This window comes from Pseudorca crassidens, chromosome 3, assembly GCF_039906515.1.
Source record: "Pseudorca crassidens isolate mPseCra1 chromosome 3, mPseCra1.hap1, whole genome shotgun sequence".
Classification (NCBI taxonomy): domain Eukaryota; kingdom Metazoa; phylum Chordata; class Mammalia; order Artiodactyla; family Delphinidae; genus Pseudorca; species Pseudorca crassidens.
Genome location: NC_090298.1, coordinates 115,388,432 through 115,413,669, shown reverse-complemented (window position 1 = coordinate 115,413,669; position 25,238 = coordinate 115,388,432). Strand labels below are relative to the sequence as shown.

Sequence of the window (25,238 nt, the reverse complement as noted above, 5' to 3'; positions counted from 1 at the left end):
AAGCCCACGTATACGTATTTATTGAAAAAATCTGCATATAAGTGGATCTTCACAGTTCTAACCCATGTTGTTCAAGGGTCAGCTGTATTACTCAGCTGAACACTGGAAGCCTCCTTGGTGGATTTGACTGTTGTAGTGTTTTATTTTAAGTCATATATACTTTAAAAATTTACCCACAGTGGGCTTCCCTGGTGGCTCAGTGGTTCAGAATCTGCCTGCCAAGGCAGGGGACACGGGTTCGATACCTGGTCTGGGAAGATCTCACATGCCGTGGAGCAATTAAGCCCGAGCACCACAACTACTGAGCCCACGTGCCACAACTACTGAAGCCCATGCACCTAGAGCCTGTGCTCTGCAACAAGAGAAGCCACCACAATGAGAAGCCCGCGCACTACAACGAGGAGTAGCCCCTGCTCGACGCAATTAGAGAAGATCCCGTGCACAGCAACAAAGGCCCGATATAGCCAAAAATAAATAAATAAATAAATAAATTTATTTTTAAAAATTGTGTGACAATTATATCCAATTTATCTTTTCATTCACTGGGACAAAAGACTGGCTACACTAAAAATGTGTTGTTTGTAAATAAGTGCTTGCCAAAAGCATATTGAAATCATCTCTATTTTCTTGTTATTTAAAAACAAAACAAAAACTATTAAATTATAGACAATTATAAAAATAAACAATAACATTTTAAAGGGCAAATATAAGAATTCTAAACAAGTCATAAAAGCATTATCTATCTATAATGCCATAAACAGTTACATTTCATTCTATGTGTCAGTATTTATTCAGTTTATATTCAGTATATATATACAAATATATATACATAGATACACATGAGTAGATGTATGATATACTGTAATTTTTGTATTTGCTAACAAATCATTTTTTCTTAAATTATAAATTTAAAACAAATACAAAGTGTGCAACACTTATGAAACAAGAAAAAAGTAGAATTTTGCCTTCATGCATTGTATAGTATGTTGCAATAAAGTTGACTTTAGAATACAATCTTTAATAATACATGTTAATCTAAACAACATGATTTACTTAAAATCACTTCTATATAACACCCAAAGAATGGGTTCAAAACATTCCCAAGGGAGTTGGTAAAACCATATATTACTATGAAAGGGTTAAAAACAAAACAGGTTGAAAATGTTCATGCAGTGTTTAAGAACTCTGGGTTTTGGAGTCAGAGCTGGGTTATAATCTAAACACTCTCCTTGGAAGAGTGATGCAAACTCTCTGAGCTTTCGTTTTCTTCATCTGTAAAACTGGGATGATACAATATCATAGAGCAGTTTTAATGGTTAAACCCGATTATGTATGTAAAAGTACAGAACCTGTCATAAGGTAAGCCCTCAATAAATGTTAGTTACCCTCCCCACTCCCCTGGGGTAAGAAAAAGGTGGGTAAAGAGGAAGAATTCTCCACCTGTGGCCATACAATTTACTTCTTTAAGAAAAAATCTAGAGGATACCAGACATCCTTGCTACACACATACACCACTATGTCATCCAGCGGCACAGAATCTACCCAAGAACTACACTCTTATCTTTCGTCCAATCACATCATTCTGCACTCTCTTGCCCCTATTCCCAACCCTAGTTTCCCAAGCCACCTTCCCAATCACTCATTCCTCTCTGCCCCGCCCAGAAGTCGTGGCTATCCCCCCCTCTTTCTTGTTCTAACTTTCGCGCCCCACTAGTTCTTCGCCAATCGGAGAAGTAATTTCCTCTTCCCTCCCCACCTCTTACTGACGTTACGAGAAAGAAGATTTCTGATTGGTTTCTCTGGAGCAAGAGCGTGCCAATAACAGACAGACTTTTTTGGTGCGGAGGGGCAGCTAGTATTTTCGCTGGTGATTGGCTGGGGTGGTCAAGACAGGAAAATGGCTGCCAGCTCTTCTGTAGTCCCGGTGTCAGTGTCGGCTGCCGTGGTCCCCGCCCTGTCATCGAGCGGCGATTTCTCAAATTTGCGGGAAATTAAAAAGCAGCTGCTACTTATCGCGGGCCTTACCCGGGAGCGGGGCCTACTGCACAGTAGCAAATGGTAAGATGTCGGAGTCCGAGGGGACCGGGCTTGGATCCTCGGCCCTGGGAGTCTTTAGCTGATTCAGTTTGTGTGGGTGTTCCAGGTCTGCGGAGTTGGCCTTCTCCCTCCCGGCGTTGCCTCTGTCCGAGCTGCAGCCGCCGCCGCCTATTACAGAGGTAAGCACGTCTTCACATTGAGTGCTCCCCATCATCAGAAGAGATACTGAGTGCTCTGTCACCGGAAGGGAGCATACTGCTTAGCAGGGATGTTTGTAGGGGAAATTCAAGCATTCAAAGAGCTGGGTGTTTTAAGCGATTTTATCTGTATGTTTTTGCTGAGTTTTGAAAGACTTAGTGGTGCTCTTACTTAAGCTGGAGAGATTAGTAAACAATCCTTGCTTAAGATTTCAGCCTTTTAGGTTTTCTAGCTCAACCTAGATAGTATTCATAACGGGGAGAAGCGTCAAAGGTTTTTATTGGATTGGCCAAAAAGTTCCTTCGGTTTTAAAATAAAAATACAAATCACGCATTTTCACCAAGAAGTTTATTGAACAACGTATTCACTGTTCCACTACCTCCTCACATTTTTCAGGCAACTTCATAATTCCATCTTACCAAAAGTTTTTATCTTTTTTTTTTTTTTTTTTATCTTTTTTTTTTTATCTTTTTTTTTTGCGGTACGCGGGCCTCTCACTGCTGTGGCCTCTCCCGTTGCGGAGCACAGGCTCCGGACGCGCAGGCTTAGCGACCATGGCCCACGGGCCCAGTCGCTCCGCGGCATGTGGGATCTTCCCGGACCGGGGCACGAACCCGTGTCTCCTGCATCGGCAGGTGGACTCTCAACCATTGCGCCACCAGGGAAGCCCCCAAAACTTTTTATCTTTTTGAGCAAAGAACTGTTCCAGGTGCTTTTTACAGTCTTCCAGGGAATTGAAATTTTTTCCATTAAGAGAATTTTGTAAAGACCTAAATAAATGGAAATCCAAAGGTGCAATGTCTGGTGAATACAGCAGTTGGATCAGAACTTCCCAGCCAAGCTGTAACAGTTTTTGCCTGTTCATCAAAGAAACATGCAGTCGTGCGTTATCCTGATGGGAGATTATGCGTATTCTGTTGACTAATTCTGGAGGCTTTTCATCAAGTGCTGTTTCAGTTGGTCTAATTGGGAGCAGTACTCGTTGGAATTAATTGTTTGGTTTTCCGGAAGGAGCTCATAATAGAGGACGCCTTTCCAATTGCACCATATACACAACATCACCTTCTTTGGATGAAAACCGGCCTTTGGTGTGGTTGATGGTGGTTCATTTCGCTTGCTTCACGATCTCTTCTGTTCCACATTATTGTACAGTATCTATACACTTTTCATTGCCCGTCACAATTGTTTTAAAAATGGAACGTTTTCATTGCATTTAAGAGAGAAAAACACATGCGGAAAAACAGTCAAGAAGGTTTTTTTCCGCTTAACTTACGTGTAACCCAAACATCAAAGCAATTCATATAACCAGGCTGGTGCAAATGATTTTCAACTCTTGATTTGGATATTTTGAGTATATCAGCTATCTCCTGCATGGTATAACGTTGCTTGTTCTCAATTAACATCTCAATTTGATTGCTATCAGCTTCAACTGGTCTACCCAACCATGCAGCCTCATCCAGTGAGAAATCTCCTGCACGAAACTTTGCAGACCACTTTTGACACGTTCGATCAGTCACAGCACCATCTCCATACACTGCACAAATCTTTTTTTGCGTTTCAGTTGCATTTTTACCTTTCTTGAAATAATAAAGCATAATATGCGGAAAATGTTGCTTTTTTCCTTCTATCTTCAATATTAAAATGGCTACACAGAAGTTCACCAGTTTTGATAAGTTTTTAAAAAAATTAACCCTGAGGGCTTCCCTGGTGGCGCAGTGGTTGAGAGTCTGCCTGCCAATGCAGGAGACACGGGTTCGAGCCCTGGTCTGGGAGGATCCCACATGCCGCGGAGCAACTAGGCCTGTGAGCCACAACTACTGAGCCTGCGGGTCTGGAGCCTGTGTTCCGCAACAAGAGTGGCCGCGTTAGTGAGAGGCCCGCGCACCGCGATGAACAGTGGCCCCTGCTTGCCGCACCTAGAGAAAGCCCTCGCACAGAAACGAAGACCCGGGCTTCCCTGGTGGCGCAGTGGTTGAGAGTTTGCCTGCGGATGTAGGGGACACGGGTTTGTACCCTGGTCTGGGAAGATCCCACATGCCGCGGAGCGGCTGGTCCCGTGAGCCATGGCCGCTGAGCCTGCGCGTCCGGAACCTGTGCTGCACAACGCGAGAGGCCACAACAGTGAGAGGCCCGCGTACCGCAAAAAAAAAAAAAAAAAAGAAACGAAGACCCAACACAGCCAAAAATAAATAATAAATAAATATTAAAAAAAAAAAAAAACCCTGATGTGACAGCTGTCACAATACACTCTAACAGAATTGTTTCAAATGAAGTTAAAGACAACTAAGCACTACTAGAGCCATCTAATGGAAAAAACCGAATGGACTTTTTGGCCAGCCCAATACAACAGCACGAAACTGATTTTGGATCCAGACAGCTCTGGGTTCAAATCTCAGCCATACTAGTGACTTTTGGCAACTTAATTAACCTCCTGAGCCACAGTTTTCCCCATCTGTGGATAATAGTATTACTTTGTGGGGATATTGAGACAATTAAATGAGATAGGAATACATTTTATGTATGATCTATAGTATATATGTTTACATAGTCTGTGTCATCTGAAAGATCTTTATCATAATCCATTTTATTTTTCCTGAAGATGCCATTTCTTGATTACCACCCCCACCAACCACACACACACACACACACACACACACACACACACACACACACACTTAAAAACAATGAATGTTCCTTAATCCAAAAGATACAATGCAGGTGAGAGAGGCAGGAGAAGAAATAAGTAAATGGTGAGTGTACGTGAAAAGGGCCACCACAATCCTAAGCTGAATGGCCATATTTAGGACATTTTCATCCAATGAAGAAAATATTGAACATAATTTTGGTTCCAGTTTTGTGCTGGTAATATTTGGACATGAAGGATGAGGAGAATGAAATTACTAAAGTTTTAATCAACTTATCCTTAGAATTTGCGGGGATTGTATGTTTTTACCTCAAATGTGCATCATTTCATTTTTTTTTTTTTACATAGAGAATTATAGCTGTGTTTTTTTGGTTTTTACAATACTAACATGTCAAAACTTTGTTGAAATACAAAAAGTGTAAGTAATTCCACAGCATGTTGCATTTATGTGGAAATTTAAAAGTCTGCCGAAGGAAAGGCATGTCACATATTAATGCTAGACATTTTTCATGACTTTCTCACTTTTTCCTCATATCAAATCCATATTACTGGCTCCATTTTACAGATGAAGAAGTGAATACTCAGAGAAGCTAAGTAAGTTCCCTACTAATGTCTTGAAACCAGGAAATCAAGCAGTCAGAATTTAAATCCAAGTCCCTAACACTAAAGCATATGCAATTTCCCACAACATTTGCAGAAACAATAAAAGTTTCTGAGTGCATTGGTTTAGTTTTTTAAATTTTAATATTGTCCCCAAGCTTTTATTTTGAAAAAATGTTCTGTGACCTTACTTCATAAACTAATAAATAAGTATTAGGTTTTTGGGAGGAGGAAAATAATTATCCTTTCTTACATCTTGAAATTAATGAATATTCTTGGATTTGAACTTTCGTTATCCTGTTCCTAACCACTTACATTAACTTGTCTCTTTTTTAGGAGGATGCTCAGGATATGGATGCTTACACCCTGGCCAAGGCCTACTTTGACGTTAAAGAGTATGATCGGGCAGCACATTTCCTGCATGGCTGCAATAGCAAGAAAGCCTATTTCCTGTACATGTATTCTAGATATCTGGTGAGGGCCATTTTAAGATGTCATTCTGCTGTCAGTGAAGCATCCATATTTAGAATCCCAGTAGCAAGTTTAATCTTCAAATAGTTCAGCAAAAGTCTACTTGGTGAATGTACTTTATAAATACTTAGCAATAATAAAGAAGACATCATAAGTAAAGTAAAAAAAATGACAGTACGAAAGAAAATATAAAAATATTGGTAATATTCATTATTGACAAAGGTATGGGGCAGTAGACACTCTGTTTCAGGAGTAAAAGTAGTTTGGCGTTGGTTTGGTTGGCGTGCCTGTGGGTGAGATTTGGCACCCAGAACCACTGGGGCCTCAGCCCACCACCCACTTCTTGGTATGGGGAGATGAAACCCACGCCCCAACATGTGTGGGCCGCTGCTCTGGGCAGATTATGTCAATTTGAAATACTATGCCCAAACAATTCTTCCTTAAGAAACTTAGCTTGTCCAAGAGAAATACTTCAGTGTGTGCACAAGGATATATATATGTACAGGGCTGTTCATTGAAGGGTTTTTTGTAATAGACAAAAAAATTAAAAACCTAAATAACCATTAGTCAAGAAATTCATTGTTAATTTTTGCCTGAAGTATTCTTTATTAAAATGTTGCAAAATGATGATTTTCTACTCCAGCACTCTCTTGAGTAGTAAATTCTAAGCAAGAGTCTGTCTTCCCCTTCTCCACTTATTTATGCATTTATCTAGTATCAGTATGGACTCAAGAATTCCTGTATTTTTAATTGTTTATAATTCATTATTTCACTTTATCATTTTGGTACTCAGATTATTCCAGATTTGGCTAGTGGGAGCCCCCGAATAGTTGTTTAAAATTAGTGACCAATAGTAGATGTCATTTTGGTTGGACTTTTTGGTTGAATCAGGCTGCTACAGGTTTCAGAATAAGCGGAAAAAAACCTATTTATTGATTTTCTCTTACAGTCTGGAGAAAAGAAGAAGGATGATGAAACAGTTGACAGCCTAGGTATGAATTTCTTTCTCTTACCTTTTGGACTAAAACAAACTCTATAATGCCTACAGGAGCCAGGCAGTTAATATAAACATGGGAAGTGGACTGAAGAGGAGTCCACTGAGGAGGAGTTTGCAAATTGGAGAGCACAACTGGCTGGTTGTCACCCAACTCCCTCTGAGGGTTGCCCTATGGGAATGTGTTGTCAGGGGCTTGGTGTTGTCAGGGGCTTTCTTCCGCTGGCCCTAACCTGTTCCCTGCAACCTGAACCTGGAAATTTAGATTTTTAGTTGAGGCTTCTGAGTTTTCAGCATTGATAATTAATTCAGATTTTTAAAAACCTGTGTGGGCCTAACAAAATATGACTGCAGACCACTTATCAGTTGCAGTTTCTATAATAAAGTAAATGGACTGTGTAAGATGTCATTGGAGGGGGCTTCCCTGGTGGCGCAGTGGTTGGGAGTCCACCTGCCAGTGCAGGGGACGTGGGTTCGTGCCCTGGTCCGGGATGATCCCACGTGCCGCGGAGCAGCTGGGCCCGTTAGCCATGGCCACTGAGGCTGCGCGTCTGGAGCCTGTGCTCCGCAACGGGAGAGGCCACAACAGTGAGAGGCCCACGTACCGCAAAAAAAAAAAAAAAAGATGTCATTGGCCACTTGTGAGTGTTTGCTGGAAGTTCCAGGTGTAACTTTGGTTGATGCCAAAGGGAATATCTAGGTCTATGAAATGAAAAACAGCAGTCTACCCTTAGATCAGAAACTCTGTTTCTTTCCTAGGCCCACTGGAGAAAGGTCAAGTGAAAAATGAGGCTCTCAGAGAATTGAGAGTGGAGCTCAGCAAAAAACACCAGGCTCGGGAGCTTGATGGATTTGGCCTTTATCTGTAAGTGTTATAGTAATTTGGAACTTATGTGAGATATTCTTCTGAGTAGAGGGGAGATGTTGTTAACTTCTGTGATCGTTCCCTTCTTTCCTAGGTATGGTGTGGTGCTTCGAAAGCTGGACTTGGTGAAAGAGGCCATTGATGTGTTTGTGGAGGCTACTCATGTTTTGCCTTTGCATTGGGGAGCCTGGCTAGAGCTCTGTAACTTGATTACAGACAAGGAGATGGTAAATTGAGATGAGCTATGTAAAAAATCTTCTGCTTCAAGTCTTATGTAATTCTTTAATAATGGGGTAGGGGGAGAAAGTTTTGCTAAACCTTTCTTTATAGCTACCTCTTTGCTCCTTCTCTAGTCTCTTTCACTGTTGGGATTTAGGTCTTTATTTGAACGACTGATGTCTAGATCTTGTTTGGTAGTTGCTGTTGCATTTGCATTCAGTTGACTTAGAGTATCTTTTCATATTCATGTTTCACATTCAAGTTTTACTGTAACTTGTTTTATAGACTAAATGTTATTATAGTTTCTCTACTAATTCCAAAGATGCTATAGGAACGATTTCTCTGATATCAAGAATTGAGTTAAAAACATTTTTAATGTTTCTTCTGAGCTCTCATAGGTCTCTGTTGAGATTTAGAGATTTGTTGAAATCTCTAAATGAAATAATGTATATGAAATTGCTTTATAAACTGCATTGTTTTATTAGTCATTGTTAGAGAACATTGTCTACAAAGTTTATTTTGCTGTTATTCAATAGTTAATAGAAGCAACAACACACTTCCTTTTGTTGGCTCTAAAGGACCAAGGGCTGGTTGATTTTCCCCAATAGTGATACATGCTACTACATTTGTGTCTGAAATCTCAATCTTGGTTTACTTGTATTTACCTATCTCTAACTGCCTACTAGACTTTCATTAAAAGTTTGTTTTATCTCTGAACTCAGAATATGCAAAACCAAATTTCTCATCTTGCCTACCAAATTCTCTTTCTTCCTCCCAACTTGATGGACTCTCAGTTGTATCTCTGTTTCTCAGGATGCACCCAGTCTTGACTCCTCAGAGTCATATTTTGTCTCTTCCCTTTCTCTTATTTCCCTTTATCTAGTCAGTCGCCAGACATTGCCATGGTTACCTTCTTGTCTGCATCTCTTTCTCTTGGTTTCCTTTGCTGTCTTGGTTATCATCTCAAATTTGGATTACTTAAAAGTAATAAATACTTTCTATCTAACTTTCCCATTTCCAAGCCATCTGACATACTGTTTCCAAACTTATTCTTAAAGCACCCATGTCATCATGTCATTCTCCTGTCAAAAATTGCAGTGGTTTCCTGTTGCATCCCATTTCCTGTTGCAGCATAGGACCCACCCTATCAGTTCAGTCTTATTTTTCCACTTCTTCCCAACACATAGCCTCCCCTCAAACTGAGCTAGTTGCCTCATTCTATTTACCCACACTCATTATGACTGTTTTTCCTCTATTTTTATTGTCCTTACCTAGAATGTTGTCTTTTTTCTCTTCCTCTCCCTTTTTCTATTCAGTTTCTACCCATCCTCCAAGGCTCGCCTCAAATCCTGTCGTTTCTTTGAAGCTGTCCCCAGCTAGACCATTCCTCCCTATTCCTCCCTATTGTGCTTGTAAGTCCTGTTCACTTAATTGAACTGCCCTGTGTTCATTATTAGGTACTCTAATAAAATTTTGGTGATAAATTCTTTTAGACAATATAGTTCCTTGATGTTCATTTGGGAGAGAGGTCAAAGTATATTAAGTGTGTTCCTCTCTCTCCTGCTGCCAGCTGAAGTTCCTGTCTTTGCCAGACACCTGGATGAAAGAGTTTTTTCTGGCTCATATATACACAGAGTTGCAGTTGATAGAGGAGGCCCTGCAAAAGTATCAGAATCTCATTGATGTGGGCTTCTCTAAGAGCTCATATATTGTTTCCCAAATTGCAGTTGCCTATCACAATATCAGAGGTGAGTGAATAAGGACAACGAAATACCATCAAACCCTGAAGGTAGTGCTGTGTTGTTTTCTGAACTCTCTGTCTTCTTTCTGCAGATATCGACAAAGCCCTCTCTATTTTTAATGAGCTAAGGAAACAAGACCCTTACAGGATTGAAAATATGGACACATTCTCCAACCTTCTTTACGTCAGGGTGAGCTCCTTCCTTTGCTTGGACTTAAGCTCTTTTGTGCTTTGATCTCCTGGGTTGGATTGTCACCTAGTAGCATTAGCTACAAGAACAATTATGTAGGGGTTCCTTTTTCATGCTTAGATCGTCTTTCTTTTCTTTCAGAGCATGAAATCTGAGTTGAGTTATCTGGCTCACAACCTCTGTGAGATTGATAAATATCGTGTAGAAACATGCTGTGTAATTGGTAAGAGTCACCATCTTTTTTCTTTTTTTATCTTTATTGTGAGTAATCCAAATGTAAAAATAACAATAATATAAAAGTGTCAAAAGAAAAAAAGGGAATTCCCTGGCGGTCCAGTGGTTAGGACTCCGTGCACCCACTGCAGGGGACATGGGTTCGATGCCTGGTCGGGGAACTGGGATCCTGCATTCCTGCATGCCTCACAGCACAGCCAAAAAAAATAAGTGTCAAAGGTAACAAAATTGGGACTTCCTTGGTGGCGCAGTGGTTAAGAATCCGCCTGCCAATGCAGGGGACACGGGTTCGAGCCCTGGTCCAGGAATATCCCACATGCCGTGGAGCAACTGGGCCCTTGCTCCACAACTACTGAGCCTGTGCTCTAGAGCCCATGTGCCACAACTACTGAGCCCACGTGCCTAGAGCCCGTGCTCCACAACAGAGAAGCCACCGTAATGAGGAGCCCACGCACCACAACAAAGAGTAGCCCCCGCTCACCACAACTAGAGAAATGCCGTGCACAGCAACGAAGACCCAACACAGCCAAAAATAAATAAATAAAATAAATTTATAAAAAAAAAAAAAGGTAACAAAATTATATACAATAGAATGTGAAGGATCACTGTAATCCCACCCCCAAGATTGGTGGATATGACTCCAGAATATTTTTCTTTGTGAGTACTATAAATGGTGTATGTGTGTGTGTATGGTTTGCTTGCAAAAACTGTATCATTATACACACTGCTTTGTAATGTCCTTTTTTTTAACCTAACAATATATCTTTTCCATCTTTCCATGCTAGTACATGTAGAGTTGTATTGTATTATTTTTGATGGCTATTTAGTATTTTATTATATAGATGTGCCATTATTTTTATTTAATCGTTTTCTGTTGCATAAGTTGTGGCTAGTGTTTGTTAACATAAAAATTGCTTCAGGAAACATCTTTGTATGTATATATTTATTTTTACATGTTTATGCAACTATTTCTGTATAATTAGTTCCTTGAAAGGCTGGATCAAAAACGTGTGTATTTTTTATATATATATGTGGGTTTTTTATTTTAGTAAATTTATTTTATCTATTTTATTTTTGGCTGCGTTGGGTCTTTGTTGCTGCACGCGGGCTTTCTCTAGTTGTGGTGAGCGGGGGCTATTCTTCGTTGTGGTGCGTGGGCTTCCCATTGTGGTGGCTTCTCTTGTTGCAGAGCACGGGCTCTAGGCACGTGGGCTTCAGTAGTTGTGGCGCACAGGCTTAGTTGCTTGGCGGATGTGGGATCTTCCTGGACCAGGGCTCGAACCCGTGTCCCCTGCATTGGCAGGCGGATTCTTAACCACTGCACCACCAGGGAAGTCCCTGTATTTTAAAATTATTATTTTATTTGTTTATTATTATTTTTTGCGGTATACGGGCCTCTCACTGTTGTGGCCTCTCCTGTTGTGGAGCACAGGCTCCGGATGCATAGGCTCAGCGGCCATGGCCCACGGGCCCAGCCGCTCTGCGGCATGTGGGATCCTCCCGGACTGGGGCACGAACCCGTGTCCCCTGCATTGGCAGGCGGACTCTCAACCACTGCGCCACCAAGGAAGCCCCTATTTATTTATTTTTTAGCCGTGTCGGGTCTTAGTTGCGACATGCAGGGTCCTTGTTGAGGCATGCAGGATCTTCTGTTGCGGTGTGGGCTCTTTGCTGCGACACGCAGGGTCTTTGTTGAGGCATGCAGGATCTTCTGTTGCGGCGTGGGCTCTTTGCTGTGGCACGCAGGCTTCTCTCTAGCTGTGGTGCGTGGGCTCCAGAGTGCATGGGCTCTGTAGTTGTGGCGTGCGGGCTCCAGAGTGCGTGGACTCTAGTTTGCAGCATGCAGGCTCAGTAGTTGTGGCGCACGGCTTAGTTGCCCCATGTCATGTGGGATCTTAGTTCCCTGACCAGGGATCGAACCCGTGTCCCCTGCATTGGAAGGCAGATTCTTTACCACTGGACCACCAGGGAGGTCCTGTGTATTTAAAAAAAAAAAAAGCCTGTGTATTTTAAACTTACTAATATTACTAAAATGTTTGTAAGAATTTCCAATCCTATGAAAAGAGATGAGAGTGTATCTTTTTCTGTATCAGGGTGTCTCACTCTTGGCTCTATTGACATTTTTGGCTGATAATTTCTTTTGTGGGGGTCTGTCCTATACATTGCAGGGTGTTAGAAGTATACCCAGCTCTACCCACTAGATGTCAATAACCTCCTTCCCCCAGTTGTGCAGATAAAGCCAAATAACCTCTTGGGGTCAGAATCATCCTTGGTTGAGAACCATGGCCCTATGTACTTGGCCACACTACTGTGACCTGATAATCAGTTGACATAAATAGATGAATGGCCACTCTTGGATAAAAGTAAACTGGGTTGGTTGTGATTGAAAGCCTAAGTTTCCTGGAGATGAAAGACCCTGTTCCTGGGTCTTTGGTGACACTGCATTGAGAACATACATTTGTATGTTAGGATGTTGTTAGTAAACTGATAGAATTTCAATTCAGTCATTCAATAAATATTTCCAGCCCTTTAGGAAGTTGTAGTGTAGTATGGGAAATAAATTTTAAAAAAAGAAAAATCCTATGGGAACATAGGTAAGAGGAACAAATAATCTTTTCAATATCAGAGCATTGAGAATGAAGTATAAAGTCTGTTAAAGTGAGGATGGAACTCCAGTTTATTCAGAAAACATCTTTTGAACATCTTCTGAGTGCCAGATATGGTGGTTTGTGTTGCAGTATCTACCTCATTACCTACTGAGGAAGACCAGTAAGAAACAACTATGTGGGTTGAGGGTTATGATTGAAGTAAACATAGGATGCTAAGAGAGTATATAGGAAAAGTAGCTAATCCAGTCTGATGAGGGAAGGCTTCTTGAGAAGGTGATACCTGAAGGATGGGCAGGAGAGAAAGAGTTCACTAAAGGAGGAGATGGATTGACTTGGGAAGGGTATTGCAGTGCAGAGGCATTGAAGTGTGAAACAGACAGTGATCCTGAAATAGTTTAGTGTCCTGAAGCATGGTGTGGGAGGAGGGAATGTATGAACGGGGCCAGATCTTGAAGAGCCTTTTGTGCCTTACTAAAAGTTTGGATTTTATTCTTAAGGCAGGAGAAGTCTTCTGAAGGATTTTAAACCAGAGAATGATAAATGTTTTTAGATTTTCATTTTCAAATGATAACAGGAGACAGTGTGCTGGGAGGATTAGAAAAAGGGCAAGACCAACAAGGAGGCTTTTGCAATAATCCAGTCTAGAGATGATGAGAGCCCAAGCTGAGGTATTGGCAGGAGGAATGAAGAGAGGCGATTAGATTTAGAAGATATTTAGGAAGTAGAACTTACAGGAATTGGTGAATGGGTAACCAGATTGATAACAGTGTCCTTCACCTGAAGAAAGGAAATAGAGGTAGGGGAGATAATGAACTGTTCCTTTTTTAGCTTACTAACTTAAAGCCAGTTAAAATCAAAGGATATGGGCTTCCCTGGTGGTTCAGTGGTTGAGAGTCCGCCTGGCAATGCAGGGGACACGGGTTCGTGCCCCGGTCCGGGAAGATCCCACATGCCGTGGGGTGGCTGGGCCCGTGAGCCATGACCGCTGAGCCTGCGCATCCGGAGCCTGTGCACCGCAACAGGAGAGGCCACAGCAGTGAGAGGCCCGCGTACCGCAAAAAATAAACCAAACCAAACAAAATCAAAGGATACGTACATATGAAGAATGTAATGCTTTAGGAGTTTCTGTTTTTTTTTATTTTATGTATTTATTTATTTTTTGGCCATGCCTCGTGGCTTGCAGGATCTTATTTCCCGGACCAGGGTTTGAACACTGGCCCTTGGCAGTGAGAGTGCAGAGTCCTAACCACTGGACTGCCAGGGAATTCCCATCTGGTTTTTTAAATAATCGTTTGATTGGTAAACTTCTTAATGAACTGTTTGTTCTTCAGTGTATCTGTAATGCCTAGCGAAGTTCCTGACTTATGGTCAATAAATGTTTGTTGAATTCAGCCCACCTATCTTAAAAATCAAGAAAAAGGAACATTAGATATGACAAAAAATATATTTCAGCTTTCACAAAGGAGAAAGAAGGGTGGAGAGAGACGAGAAGAAACTGAAGACCTGAAAGAGAATGAAACAACTTAAGAATAGAGTGATGGCAAGAATCTCCTACTTGTTTAGTCCTTGCTTCTGCAGTTATGTCTTGATGTGAATTGAATGCTTCCTCTGCATCTTTTCTGGAGCCCCAGTCTCTGAGAGGCAGCTTTACACACACACACACACACACACACACATACACACATACACACAAACAAATACGTATATGTATTTATATATGTATATATTACAGTATAGCATGGTTAAGATTTGGACTCTGGAACAAAACTGCCCAAGTTTAAATCTTGGTTTTGTTACTAACTAGCTGTGTGACATTGGATTTAACTTCTGTGTGCTATACTTTCCTCATCCATAAAGGGATAATAACAGTAGAACATTCTCCCATGTATTCGTTGTGAGGAGTAAGTAAATTAACATATAAAAAGCACTTTTAACAATGTAAGTTGCCCAGCACATTGTAATCATTCAGTACATTTTAGCTGTTCCAACTGGTCAGAAAATCTCATCTACTTAATCTGTGCCCAGAACTTGCCTGTTCTGACTTCCTTAACACCTCCTTTTCATCCTGACTCCTTTAGCAGCTAAAGCTTATACCCTTGCTACCACTACTTCACTTCTCCTATTCTATTACAGAAGTTAACCTTTGGACAATCTGCCTAGAGTTTGCTTATTCCTCTGTCTCTGGGTCTGAGTCAGTGGCAGAAGCAAAGGTATCCTTTTATAGGACATAAAGCCCTCCATCTTTTTTCCCAGGTGAATGTGAACTTGAATGATCTTAGGTGATACAGACAATTGTTATAAATAATTTCTCCTGAATCAAACTGACAGCTGAATCTAGACAAATTAAAAGCAAAGACAAACACATATATAGAAATCTTATTACTTGTTTTTTACCAAAGTGGAATTGTATAATTTCTCTGCAATTTGCTTTTTCCGTTTGACAGTATATCATTATCTCTGTAAATTAGTATATATACATTTAAATCCATCTTTTTATCTAGTTTATGCACATGCAATTTATACATAACGGAAATTTTTTTAAAGTGCAGGTTTTTTTTCCCTCACTGCACCTTTCCTCCTTTAACATACTTGTGTTAGCATGTCCCATACCACATGAAACATACACATACACATATGCAGGGTTTAATGGACTGTTTGCTTACAAAAATAGGATCATATTACACACATTTCTCTGTATTTTACTTTTCTCACTCAACAATATCTCATGAAAAATCCCTCAGAGTCTTGGTATATCTCAAATTGTTTTTTCTTCTTTTATTATTTATTATTTTTATTTATTTATTTTTTTAAATGAATTTATTCATTTATTTAATTTTTGGCTGCATTGGGTCTTTGCTGCTGCACGCGGGTTTTCTCTAGTTGTGGCGAGCGGGGGCTACTCTGTTGCAGTGCGGATTCTTAACGACTGCGCCACCAGGGAAGCCCTCTTTTTTTTAAAAAAAATTGAGGTATAGTTGATTTACAGTATTAGTTTCAGGTGTACAACATAGTGATTCAAGTTTTTTATAGATTATACTCCGTTTAAAGTTCTATAAAATATTGGCCATATTCCCTGTGCTGTACAATATTTCCTTGTAGCTTATTTATTTTACACGTAGTAGTTTGTACCTCTTAATCCCCTATGCCTATCTTGCCCTCCCCACTTCCCTCTCCCCATAGGTAACCACTAGTTTGTTCTCTATATCTGTGAGTCTGTTTCTGTTCTGTTATATTCATTCATTTGTTTTATTTTTTAGATTCCATGTATAAGTGATAATAGATAGTTTGTCTTTCTCAAATTGACATTTCACTAAGCATAATACCTTCCAGATCCATCCATGTTGTTGCAAATGGCAAAATTTCATTCTTTTTAATGGCTGAGTAGTAGTCCATTATGTATGTATACCACATCTTCTTTATCCATTCCTCTGTTGATGGACACTTAGGTTGCTTCCATATCTTGGCTATTGTAAATAATATTGCTGTGAACATTGGGGTGCATGTATCTTTTCAAATTTGTGTTTTTGTTTTCCTTGAATATATACCCAGAAGTGGAATTGTTAGATCATATCGTAGTTCTATTTTCAGGTTTTTGAGGAACCTCCATACTGTTCTCCCTAGTGGCTGCACCAATTAACATTCCTACCAACAGTGTACAAATGTTCCCTTCTCTCCACATCCTCACTAACATTTGTTATTTGTGGTCTTTTTGATGATAGCCATTCTGACAGTTGTGAGGTGATATCTCATTGTGGTTTTGATTTGCTTTTCTTTTTTTTTAAAAAAAAAAATTATTTATTTATTTTTGGCTGTGTAGGGTCCTTGTTACTGCACGTGGGCTTTCTTTTAGTTGCGGTTTTCTTCTAGGAGTTGCTGCACATGGGCTTTCTTTTAGTTAGGCTTTCTTTTAGTTGGGGGCTACTCTTTGTTGTGGTGTGTGGGCTTCTTATTGCGGTGGCTTCTCTTGTTGCGGAACACGGGTTCTAGGCACGCGGGCTTCAGTAGTTGTGGCGCATGGTCTCAGTAGTTGTGGCTCATGGACTCTAGAGCGCAGGGTCAATAGGTGTGGCACACGGGCTTAGCTGCTCTGCGGCATGTGGGATCTTCCTGGACCAGGGCTCAAACCCGTGTCCCCTGCCTTGGCAGGCGGATTCTTAACCACTGCGCCACCAGGGAAGCCCCATGATTTGCTTTTCTGATGATTAATGATATTGAGCATCTTTTCATGTGCCTATTGGCCATCTGTACGTCTTCTTTGGAAAAATGTCTATCAAGTCTTCTGACCATTTCTTGACTGGGTTGTTTGTTTTTTTGATATTAAGTTGTATGAACTGTTTATATATTTTGGATATCATTTGCAAATATTTTCTCCCATTCAGTAAGCTGTCTTTTTGTTTTGTTTTGTTTTGTTTTAATTAATTAATTTATTTTTGGCTGCATTGGGTTTTTGTTGCTGTGCATAGGCTTTCTCTAGTTGTGACAAGCAGGGGCTACTCTTCGTTGCGGTTCACAGGCTTCTCATTGTGGTGGCTTCTCTTGTTGTGGAGCACGGGCTCTAGGCGCGCAGGCTTCAGTACTTGGGCTTGTGGGCTCTAGAGCACGGGCTCAGTTGTTGTGGTGCATGGGTTTAGTTGCTCCACGGCATGTAGGATCAAACCCATGTCTCCTGCATTGGCAGGTGGATTCTTAACCACTGTGCCACCAGGGAAGTCCCTGTCTTTTCGTTTTGTTGATTGTTTTGTTTGCTGTGCAAAAGCTTTTCAGTCTAATTAGATCACATTTGTTTATTTTTGCTTTTGTTTCTTTGCCTTAGGTGATGGATCCAAAAAAATATTGCTATGATTCCTGTCAAAGAGTGTTTTGCCTCTGTTTTCTCCTAGGAGTTTTAATGGTTTCTGTTCTTACATTTAGATCTTTAATCCATTTTGAGTTTATTTTTTTATATGGTATGAGAAAATGTTCTAATTTCATTCTGTTACATGTAGCTGTCCAGTTTTCCCAGCATCACTTATTGGAGGCGGTCTTTTCCCCATTGTATATTCTTGCCTCCTTTGTCATGATTAATTAACCATAAGTGCGTGAGTTTCTGGACCAGTACCATACTGTTTTGATCACTGTAGCTTAGTAGTATAGTCTGAAGTCAGGGAATGTGATGCTTCCTGTTTTGTTCTTCTTTCTCAAGATTGTTTTGTCTGTTCAGGGTCTTTTGTGTTCCCGTACAAATTTTGGGATTATTTGTTCTGGTTCTGTGAAAAATCCCATTGGTATTTTTTTAAAAATATTTATTTATTTATTTGGCTGCACTGGGTCTTAGTTGCAGCACACAGAATATTCATTGCCGCGTGTGGCGTCTTTGTTGCAGCATGCGGGATCTTTAGTTGTGGCATGTGGGATCTTTAGTTGTGGCATGCGGGATCTCGTTCCCTGACCAGGGATTAAATCTGGGCCCCCTGCATTGGGAGCACAGAGTCTTAACCACTGGACCACCAGGGAAGTCCCACCGTTGGTATTTTGTTAGGGATTGCATTGAATCTGTAGGTTGTCTTGGGTAGTATGGTCATTTTAATAATATTAATGGTTCAAATCCATAAACAAAGTGTATCTTTCTGTTTGTGTCTTCATTTTCTTTCATCAGTGTATTATAGTTTTCTGAGTACAAGTCTTTTAACTCCTTAATTAGATTTACTCCTAGGTATTTTATTTTTTTGGGTGTGATTGTAAATGGGATTGTTTCATTAATTTCTCTTTCTGGTAGTTTGTCATTAGTGTATAGAAATGCAACAGATTTCTGTATTAATTTTGTAGTGTGCAACTTTACTGAATTCATTGATGAGCTCTAGTAATTTTTTGGTGACATCTTTAGGATTTTCTATGTATAGAATCATGTCATCTGTAAACAGTGGCAGTTTTACTTCTTCCTTTCTAATTTGGATTCCTTTTATTTCTTTTTCTTATCTGATTGCTGTGGCTAAGACTTTGAGTACTACATTGAAAAAAGTCACAAAAGTGGGCATCCTTGATTTTTTTCCTGATCTTAGAGGAAAAGTTTTTAGCTTTTCACCTTTGAGTATGATGTTAGCTGTGGGCTTATCATATATGGCCTTTATTATGTTGATGTTCCCTCTATACCTACTTTGTGGAGAGTTTTTATCATAAATGCATGTTGAATTTTGTCAAAAGCTTTTTCTGTATCAAGATGATCATATAATTTTTATTCTTCGTTTTGTTAGTGTGGTGTATCACATTGATTGATTTGCAGATATTGAACCATCCTTGCATCCCTGGGATAAATCCCACTTGATCATGATGTATGATCCTTTTAATGTATTGTTGGATTCAGTTTGCTAATACTTTATTGAGGATTTTTTCATCTATGTTCATTAGTGATATTGGCCTGTAATTTTCTTTTTTTGTGATATCTTTGGTTTTGGTATCAGGGTGATGCTGGCTTTGTAGAATGAGTTTGGAAACATTTCTTGCTCTGCAATTTTTTGGAATAATTTGGAAAAGATAAGTGTTAGCTCTTATCTAAATGTTTGGTAAAATTCACCTGTGAAGCCATCTGGTTCTGGACTTTTTTTGTTGGGAGTTGTTTTATTACTGATTCATTTTCATTACTGGTAATTGGTCTGTTCATACTTTCTACTTATTCCTGATTTAATCTTGGGAGCTTATACATTTCTAGGAATATGTCCATTTCTTCTAGGTTGTCCATTTTATTGGTATATATTAAAAATAGCTTTATTGAGGGATAATTTACATAACATAAAATTTACTTATCTTAAGCTTACAGTTCACTGAGTTTTTGCTAATTTATACAGTTGTGTAACCATAATCATAATCCAGTTTAGAACACTCCATCATCCCAAAAAGTTCCCTTGGGTCTATTTGCAGTCAACCCTACTCCCAATCCCCAGCAGATCTGCCTTCTATCTGTATAGTTTTGCATTTTCTGGAAATTTCATATAAGTGGAATCTTGGAATATTTAGTCTTATTGTCTAGCTTTTTTCACTGAGCTCTTTTTCGAGGTTTGTCCATGTTGCAACATATGTCAGTAGTTCTTCTCTTTTTACTGCTGAGAAGTATTTCGTTGTCTGGATATATACTACATTTCGTTTATCCATTTACTAGTTAGTATAAGAAAGATGGCCTTTATTCCCTTTCTTCAAATAAAAGTTTTTATAGAATCTTAAAATCTTTCATATATTCTTTTTAAGACCAATGATAATAGAACTTCCTTGATTCTTGTGGAAGAGGGGAGTTCAGAGTGCTACCTTTTTAATCCTTTAGGTACCTCCTTAGAAACCTAGGAAGATAGTTGGAAAACCACCAATCTAAAGCATACTCTAGGAATTTCCTACCCTTTATTAAGGAAATATATGTATAAGTGCTATATTGAGAGGAAATAAAATGAAGAAAATCTTTGTGGTGTTAGGAAACTTTTTTTTTAAAAACACCAGAATGTGTAATAGATAAAATATATTTTCCAAGGGAATGATGATGTTGCCCATATGTAGAATTTGGCTTTTCTGCAAGGACTTTGGGGGAATGGGTTATGGTTCATGCCTACTCTGTGGAATGCTGCCTATTTTAGTGACTTATTTTTGCCTTTCTAGTTATTTATATATTTTGTTTGTTTGTCTTTCAATTAGGCAATTATTATAGTTTGCGTTCTCAGCATGAGAAAGCAGCCTTGTATTTCCAGAGAGCACTGAAATTGAATCCTCGGTATCTTGGTGCCTGGACGCTGATGGGACATGAGTACATGGAAATGAAGAACACATCTGCTGCTATTCAGGCTTATAGGTGAGCATTTAGTTGGAGGGGGAGATGGAGCAGATTGTTGTGATTTTAGGAGTCTCTATTGAGCCTGCAAGTCGCTAACTTTGATTCTGCTCTCTTACCAGTCTCTCTTCCATTTCTTAGGCATGCTATTGAGGTCAATAAGCGGGACTACAGAGCCTGGTATGGCCTTGGGCAGACCTATGAAATCCTTAAGATGCCATTTTATTGCCTTTATTATTATAGACGGGCCCACCAGCTTCGGTAAGTCGGGCCACTTGATGATGTGTTTGTTGTGGGAAGGGCTGACACTCTTCTTTCTCTTTTGATAGCTATTGAAGAATCACAGTGAATGGTTTTGACTCTTAGAGACCTGAGTTTAAACATGCCATATGTTGTTTGGTCATTTTTATGTAGTGTATTCTACTAACGTGTTAATTGTATAATTGTGAACACAAAATAATATAATTACATGAAGTATTGGATTAAAGCCCATTCCCTTCATAGCTTTGAAATAGTGGTGGTGGTTCCTCAAGGGAGGACTTCAGTTTTTGCTTGGATTTCCTATTTCTTTTCCCGCTCAGGCCCAATGATTCTCGTATGCTGGTCGCTTTAGGAGAATGTTATGAGAAACTCAATCAACTAGTGGAAGCCAAAAAGGTATCTGAAATTGGGTCCTGAAGAGTTTGTGTGGAAATCCGCTGTTTGGATGAGGGGTTGAGCTATCTGTGCTTAATTTTCCTTCATGTAGATCTATCTACATAGGGAAGTCTGAATATTTATAGGCACATAGGGTGTATAAAGCAAAGTTGGGCTGACATCATTAGTGGGAATGTTAGTATGTAGCCTGGACCTATCAGATCTAGTAAAAATGCTTTGTATTCTCCAAGTCTGAACTTCTGGGAGGCTTGCAGGACCTGAGTCTCTATGTGATTAGTCATGGCACATGGGGCAGTGGTTGAAGTGACCGGTTTATTTATTTTTTTGACAGTGCTATTGGAGAGCTTACGCCGTGGGAGATGTGGAAAAGATGGCTCTGGTGAAACTGGCAAAGTGAGTGAAAGAGTGACACGCTAGTGATATTTCTGTTGGCTTCTCTGGTGAGGTGGGTCCTGCACATTCTAGAGCTTCCCATCCATCATCTACATGAATGAGGGGATGTAGCACAGTGTATGATTACTGATCTGGAAATTTAGCCATCTCGACTCAAAAGAATGCTACTTCTCTTTGAAGAGGAATTGTTTTCCTATTTGGAAAATTCAAGAATGAATTGAAAGAAATGAAATTTTTATGTCAGAGCAGTCTAGGAAAACTACTTTAGGTACTAATCTCCTCCTGATAAGGCCCAGGAAAATAAGGAATAACTCAGAAATGATAAGGAAAGAGGTTCTTAAATGCAATTTCATTCCTGCCAGTTCTTTTCTGGATTCTTACAAAACATGTGAATTGCTTGGTATCTTTTTTAATCTCACTCAGGGTATTACCAGGGAATTTTTGCAATGGTATATTATCCAGCTTAAGTGTTTACTAACTTTTCCTCCATCACCAGTAGCAGAGTAATGATTCCAAGCTTTGATGAAGTAACCACCACCTCTGGGCACTAATACTATTCTGGGTCCCACTGTGTCAATTTATGTCAAAATTTGTACTTGTCTATGTATTATCATTTTTTTATCTTAACTGTGTGCTTTTACTTTTTATCACTAGCTTGCTTTGAGATATGATTTATACTTAAAGACCAATTTCTTTTGTAGGCTTCATGAACAGTTGACTGAGTCAGAACAGGCAGCCCAATGTTACATCAAATATATCCAAGATATCTATTCGTGTGGGGTATGTGTCATGAGCATGAGAATTGGGTCGCTGATCTTATTCTTGTCACCTCAGTCATTCCTGATTTCCTTATCTAGGAAATAGTGGAACACTTGGAGGAGAGCACTGCTTTCCGCTATCTGGCCCAGTATTATTTTAAGTGCAAGCTGTGGGATGAAGCTTCAGCTTGTGCCCAAAAGTGCTGTGCATTCAATGATGTGAGTATTGGTTCTTTAGTAAAAGGTTTGGATTTTAGGTTCTAGCACATGACTTTACTATGATCTGGGGGTGGAAAGTGGAAGGTGGTTAAGAGGGTGAGTGGTTTGCATTCAATCTGTAGATTGCTTTGGGTAGTATAGTCATTTTCACAATATTGATTCTTCTAATCCAAGAACATGGTCTATTTCTCCATCTGTTTAAGTCATCTTTGATTTCTTTCATCAGTGTTTAATAGTTTTCTGAGTACAAGTCTTTCACCTCCTTAGGCAGGTTTATTCCTAGGTATTTTATTCTTTTTGTGCGATGGCAAATGGGGTTGTTTCCTTAATTTCTCTGATTTTTCATTGTTGGTGTATTGGAATGCCAGAGATTTCTGTGCATTAATTTTGTATCCTGCAACCTTACCAAATTAATTGATTAGTTCTAGTAGTTTTCTGGGGGCATCTTTAGGATTTTCTATGTATAGTATCACGTCATCTGCAAACAGTGACAGTTTTACTTTTTCTCTTCCAATTTGTATTCCTTTTATTTCTTTTTCTTCTCTGATTGCTGTGGCTCAAGAGGGAGGGGATATGGGGACATATGTATGCATATGGCTGACTCACTTTGGTGTGCAATAGAAACTAACACAGTATTGTGAAGCAATTATACTCCAATAAAGATTAAAAAAAAAATAAAACAGGGTGACTGGAAAGGCTACCTTGTTCTGTGGAACTTTGTATGTCAGTATTTTATTCTTTGTTTTTTTTTTTTTTTTTTTTTTTTTTGTATGTCAGTATTTTAGAAACTGTTTTTGAGAAAAGCCTTGGACGTATTTTGACACATTTGCCTGACTTTGTTTCAGACCCGGGAAGAAGGTAAGGCCTTGCTCCGGCAAATCCTACAGCTTCGGAACCAAGGCGAGACTCCCTCCACCGAGATGCCTGCTCCCTTTTTCCTCCCTGCTTCATTGTCTGCTAACAACACTCCCACACGCAGAGTTTCTCCACTCAACCTGTCTTCAGTCACACCATAGTTGGCTACTTTCAAGCCAGCACATTGCCAGACCCATATTAAGCCTTACCTCCATGTAAAGAACAGCCACGTCTATTCTTCCAAGGACCTTAGTTCTTTTTGTTTGTACACATGGAAACAGCTCCTTGGGGAGTTTATAGAATCACCTGCACAGTAGACTGACAGAAGAATCCTGGCAGGAACAGAGTCTGTCTTTGCCAGTTTGAAGCACTTCTATCTCCCTTCTGTTCAGAGTGGCTATAGATCTTGGCCTTTTTCCCCAGACCTTTTTGCCCCCCCAAAACATCCCTTTAACAGCACTTTAGCACAGGCAAGGCTACAGGGACAAAGTTTAAATGCTGCTGGGAGTGGGAGATTTCTTTAGAGAGGCAAGGAAGAAAGAAGGGAGAAAAGCTTGCAACTCTACCCTCTGCTGATAGTAGGGCACTGGATACCCTAGGAAGGTCAGGGCACTGGATAGACATGACTCATCATTCTTTGATTTGCTGAGCATGACTATTCTGATATCAGAGATTAGGTTTAAATGGGGTGAAGGTATACTTTTGTTCTTACTGGGAAGACATTCTGCCGTTTTTTTTGTTTTTTTTTTTGCGGGATGCAGGCCTCTCACTGCTGTGGCCTCTCCTGTTGTGGAGCACAGGCTCCAGACGCGCAGGCTCAGTGGCCATGGCTTACGGGCCCAGCCACTCTGCGGCATGCGGGATCTTCCCGGACCGGGGCACGAACCCGTGTCCCCTGCATCAGCAGGCGGACTCTCAACCACTGCGCCACCAGGGAAGCCCTGGCGTTTTGGTTTTGAGGCGTCTCCTAGAAGCTTTCAAATTGGAAGTAACTTACTAGAGTTGAACAAAAGAAGGGGCAAAAGGACTCTCACTGAGTGTGGAACTGCTGATGGCCCCTACTAAGGGGAAAAGATGTCAATAGAGTTAGCTATACACCTACTAAAGCACAGCAAGGAGGCAGGGTTACAGAGTTTCATGGACATTTGGGTGTGATAACTTCTGTGATTGTACAGATAAAAATAAACTCTTAGAGTTGGTCTGTTTTAATAAATATTTTGCCATAATTGTCTCCCCCCCACATGCCCCCCCATCTCCACAAGAATGTTTTTTTTCTAGCCTTCATCTATTAGACAAGGTAAAAGTAATCATTCTTGCTATGCTCTTGGGAGAGTTTCAGGCCTGTGCTTGTGCATTCAGTAGGAGGTAATATGCCATGACTATAATACCTGCTGTAATGAATTTGTACAGTAGATGCTATGGGTTATTCTGAGCTCAGGGCCCAGCCTTCCTTTATTTTTGTTCCAAAACAAGTTTGTTACCCATTCATCTCCTAATGTATGACACTTCATTTTATTTTATTTTTTTATGAATAACTTTTTTATTAACCTTTTAATCATTTAGTTAATTAACCTGTTTTTGTTTTTTGGTTTTTTTAACATCTTTATTGGTGACACTTCATTTTATATTAAGGAAGGTTTAGAATATCTAATGTCCCTTGAATTAATTTCTTGCCAAGCTTTCTTGGGTTAGCTGTGCACCAGTTGCTGGTCTGCACTGCCATTCCTGTGCAAAGTTCCCAGGGGCCCGAATGATACTTGATTTTCAA

The 25,238-nt window shown here is 39.9% G+C and overlaps 1 protein-coding gene and 1 non-coding gene across 2 annotated transcripts; both read left to right on the top strand.

The window, feature by feature from the left end:
• The first annotated feature begins 1,864 nt into the window (after positions 1–1,864).
• CDC23 (cell division cycle 23) lies at positions 1,865–24,683 on the top strand. Its single transcript, XM_067731864.1, has 16 exons — positions 1,865–2,058; positions 2,144–2,216; positions 5,816–5,953; positions 6,900–6,942; positions 7,704–7,809; positions 7,904–8,036; positions 9,599–9,776; positions 9,862–9,959; positions 10,101–10,182; positions 20,456–20,609; positions 20,730–20,849; positions 21,170–21,245; positions 21,577–21,638; positions 22,340–22,418; positions 22,496–22,615; positions 23,461–24,683. Exons 1-16 carry the CDS (start codon positions 1,898–1,900, stop codon positions 23,629–23,631), a joined length of 1,794 nt encoding a protein of 597 aa, XP_067587965.1. The 5' UTR covers positions 1,865–1,897; the 3' UTR covers positions 23,632–24,683.
• On the top strand, positions 6,208–6,329 carry LOC137222888 (small nucleolar RNA ACA64). Its single transcript, XR_010942666.1, has one exon. It is a non-coding gene; the product is annotated as a small nucleolar RNA ACA64 (small nucleolar RNA).
• Positions 24,684–25,238: the final 555 nt, after the last annotated feature.

Excerpts from the sequence above, each read along its gene's own strand:
- CDC23 (XM_067731864.1), top strand. The coding sequence starts at position 1,898 with ATGGCTGCCAGCTCTTCTGTAGTCCCGGTGTCAGTGTCGGCTGCCGTG. Across the intron at positions 9,777-9,861 it reads TGCCTATCACAATATCAGAG|ATATCGACAAAGCCCTCTCT; the intron begins GTGAGTGAATAA and ends TTCTTTCTGCAG. Across the intron at positions 22,419-22,495 it reads AAGATATCTATTCGTGTGGG|GAAATAGTGGAACACTTGGA; the intron begins GTATGTGTCATG and ends TTCCTTATCTAG.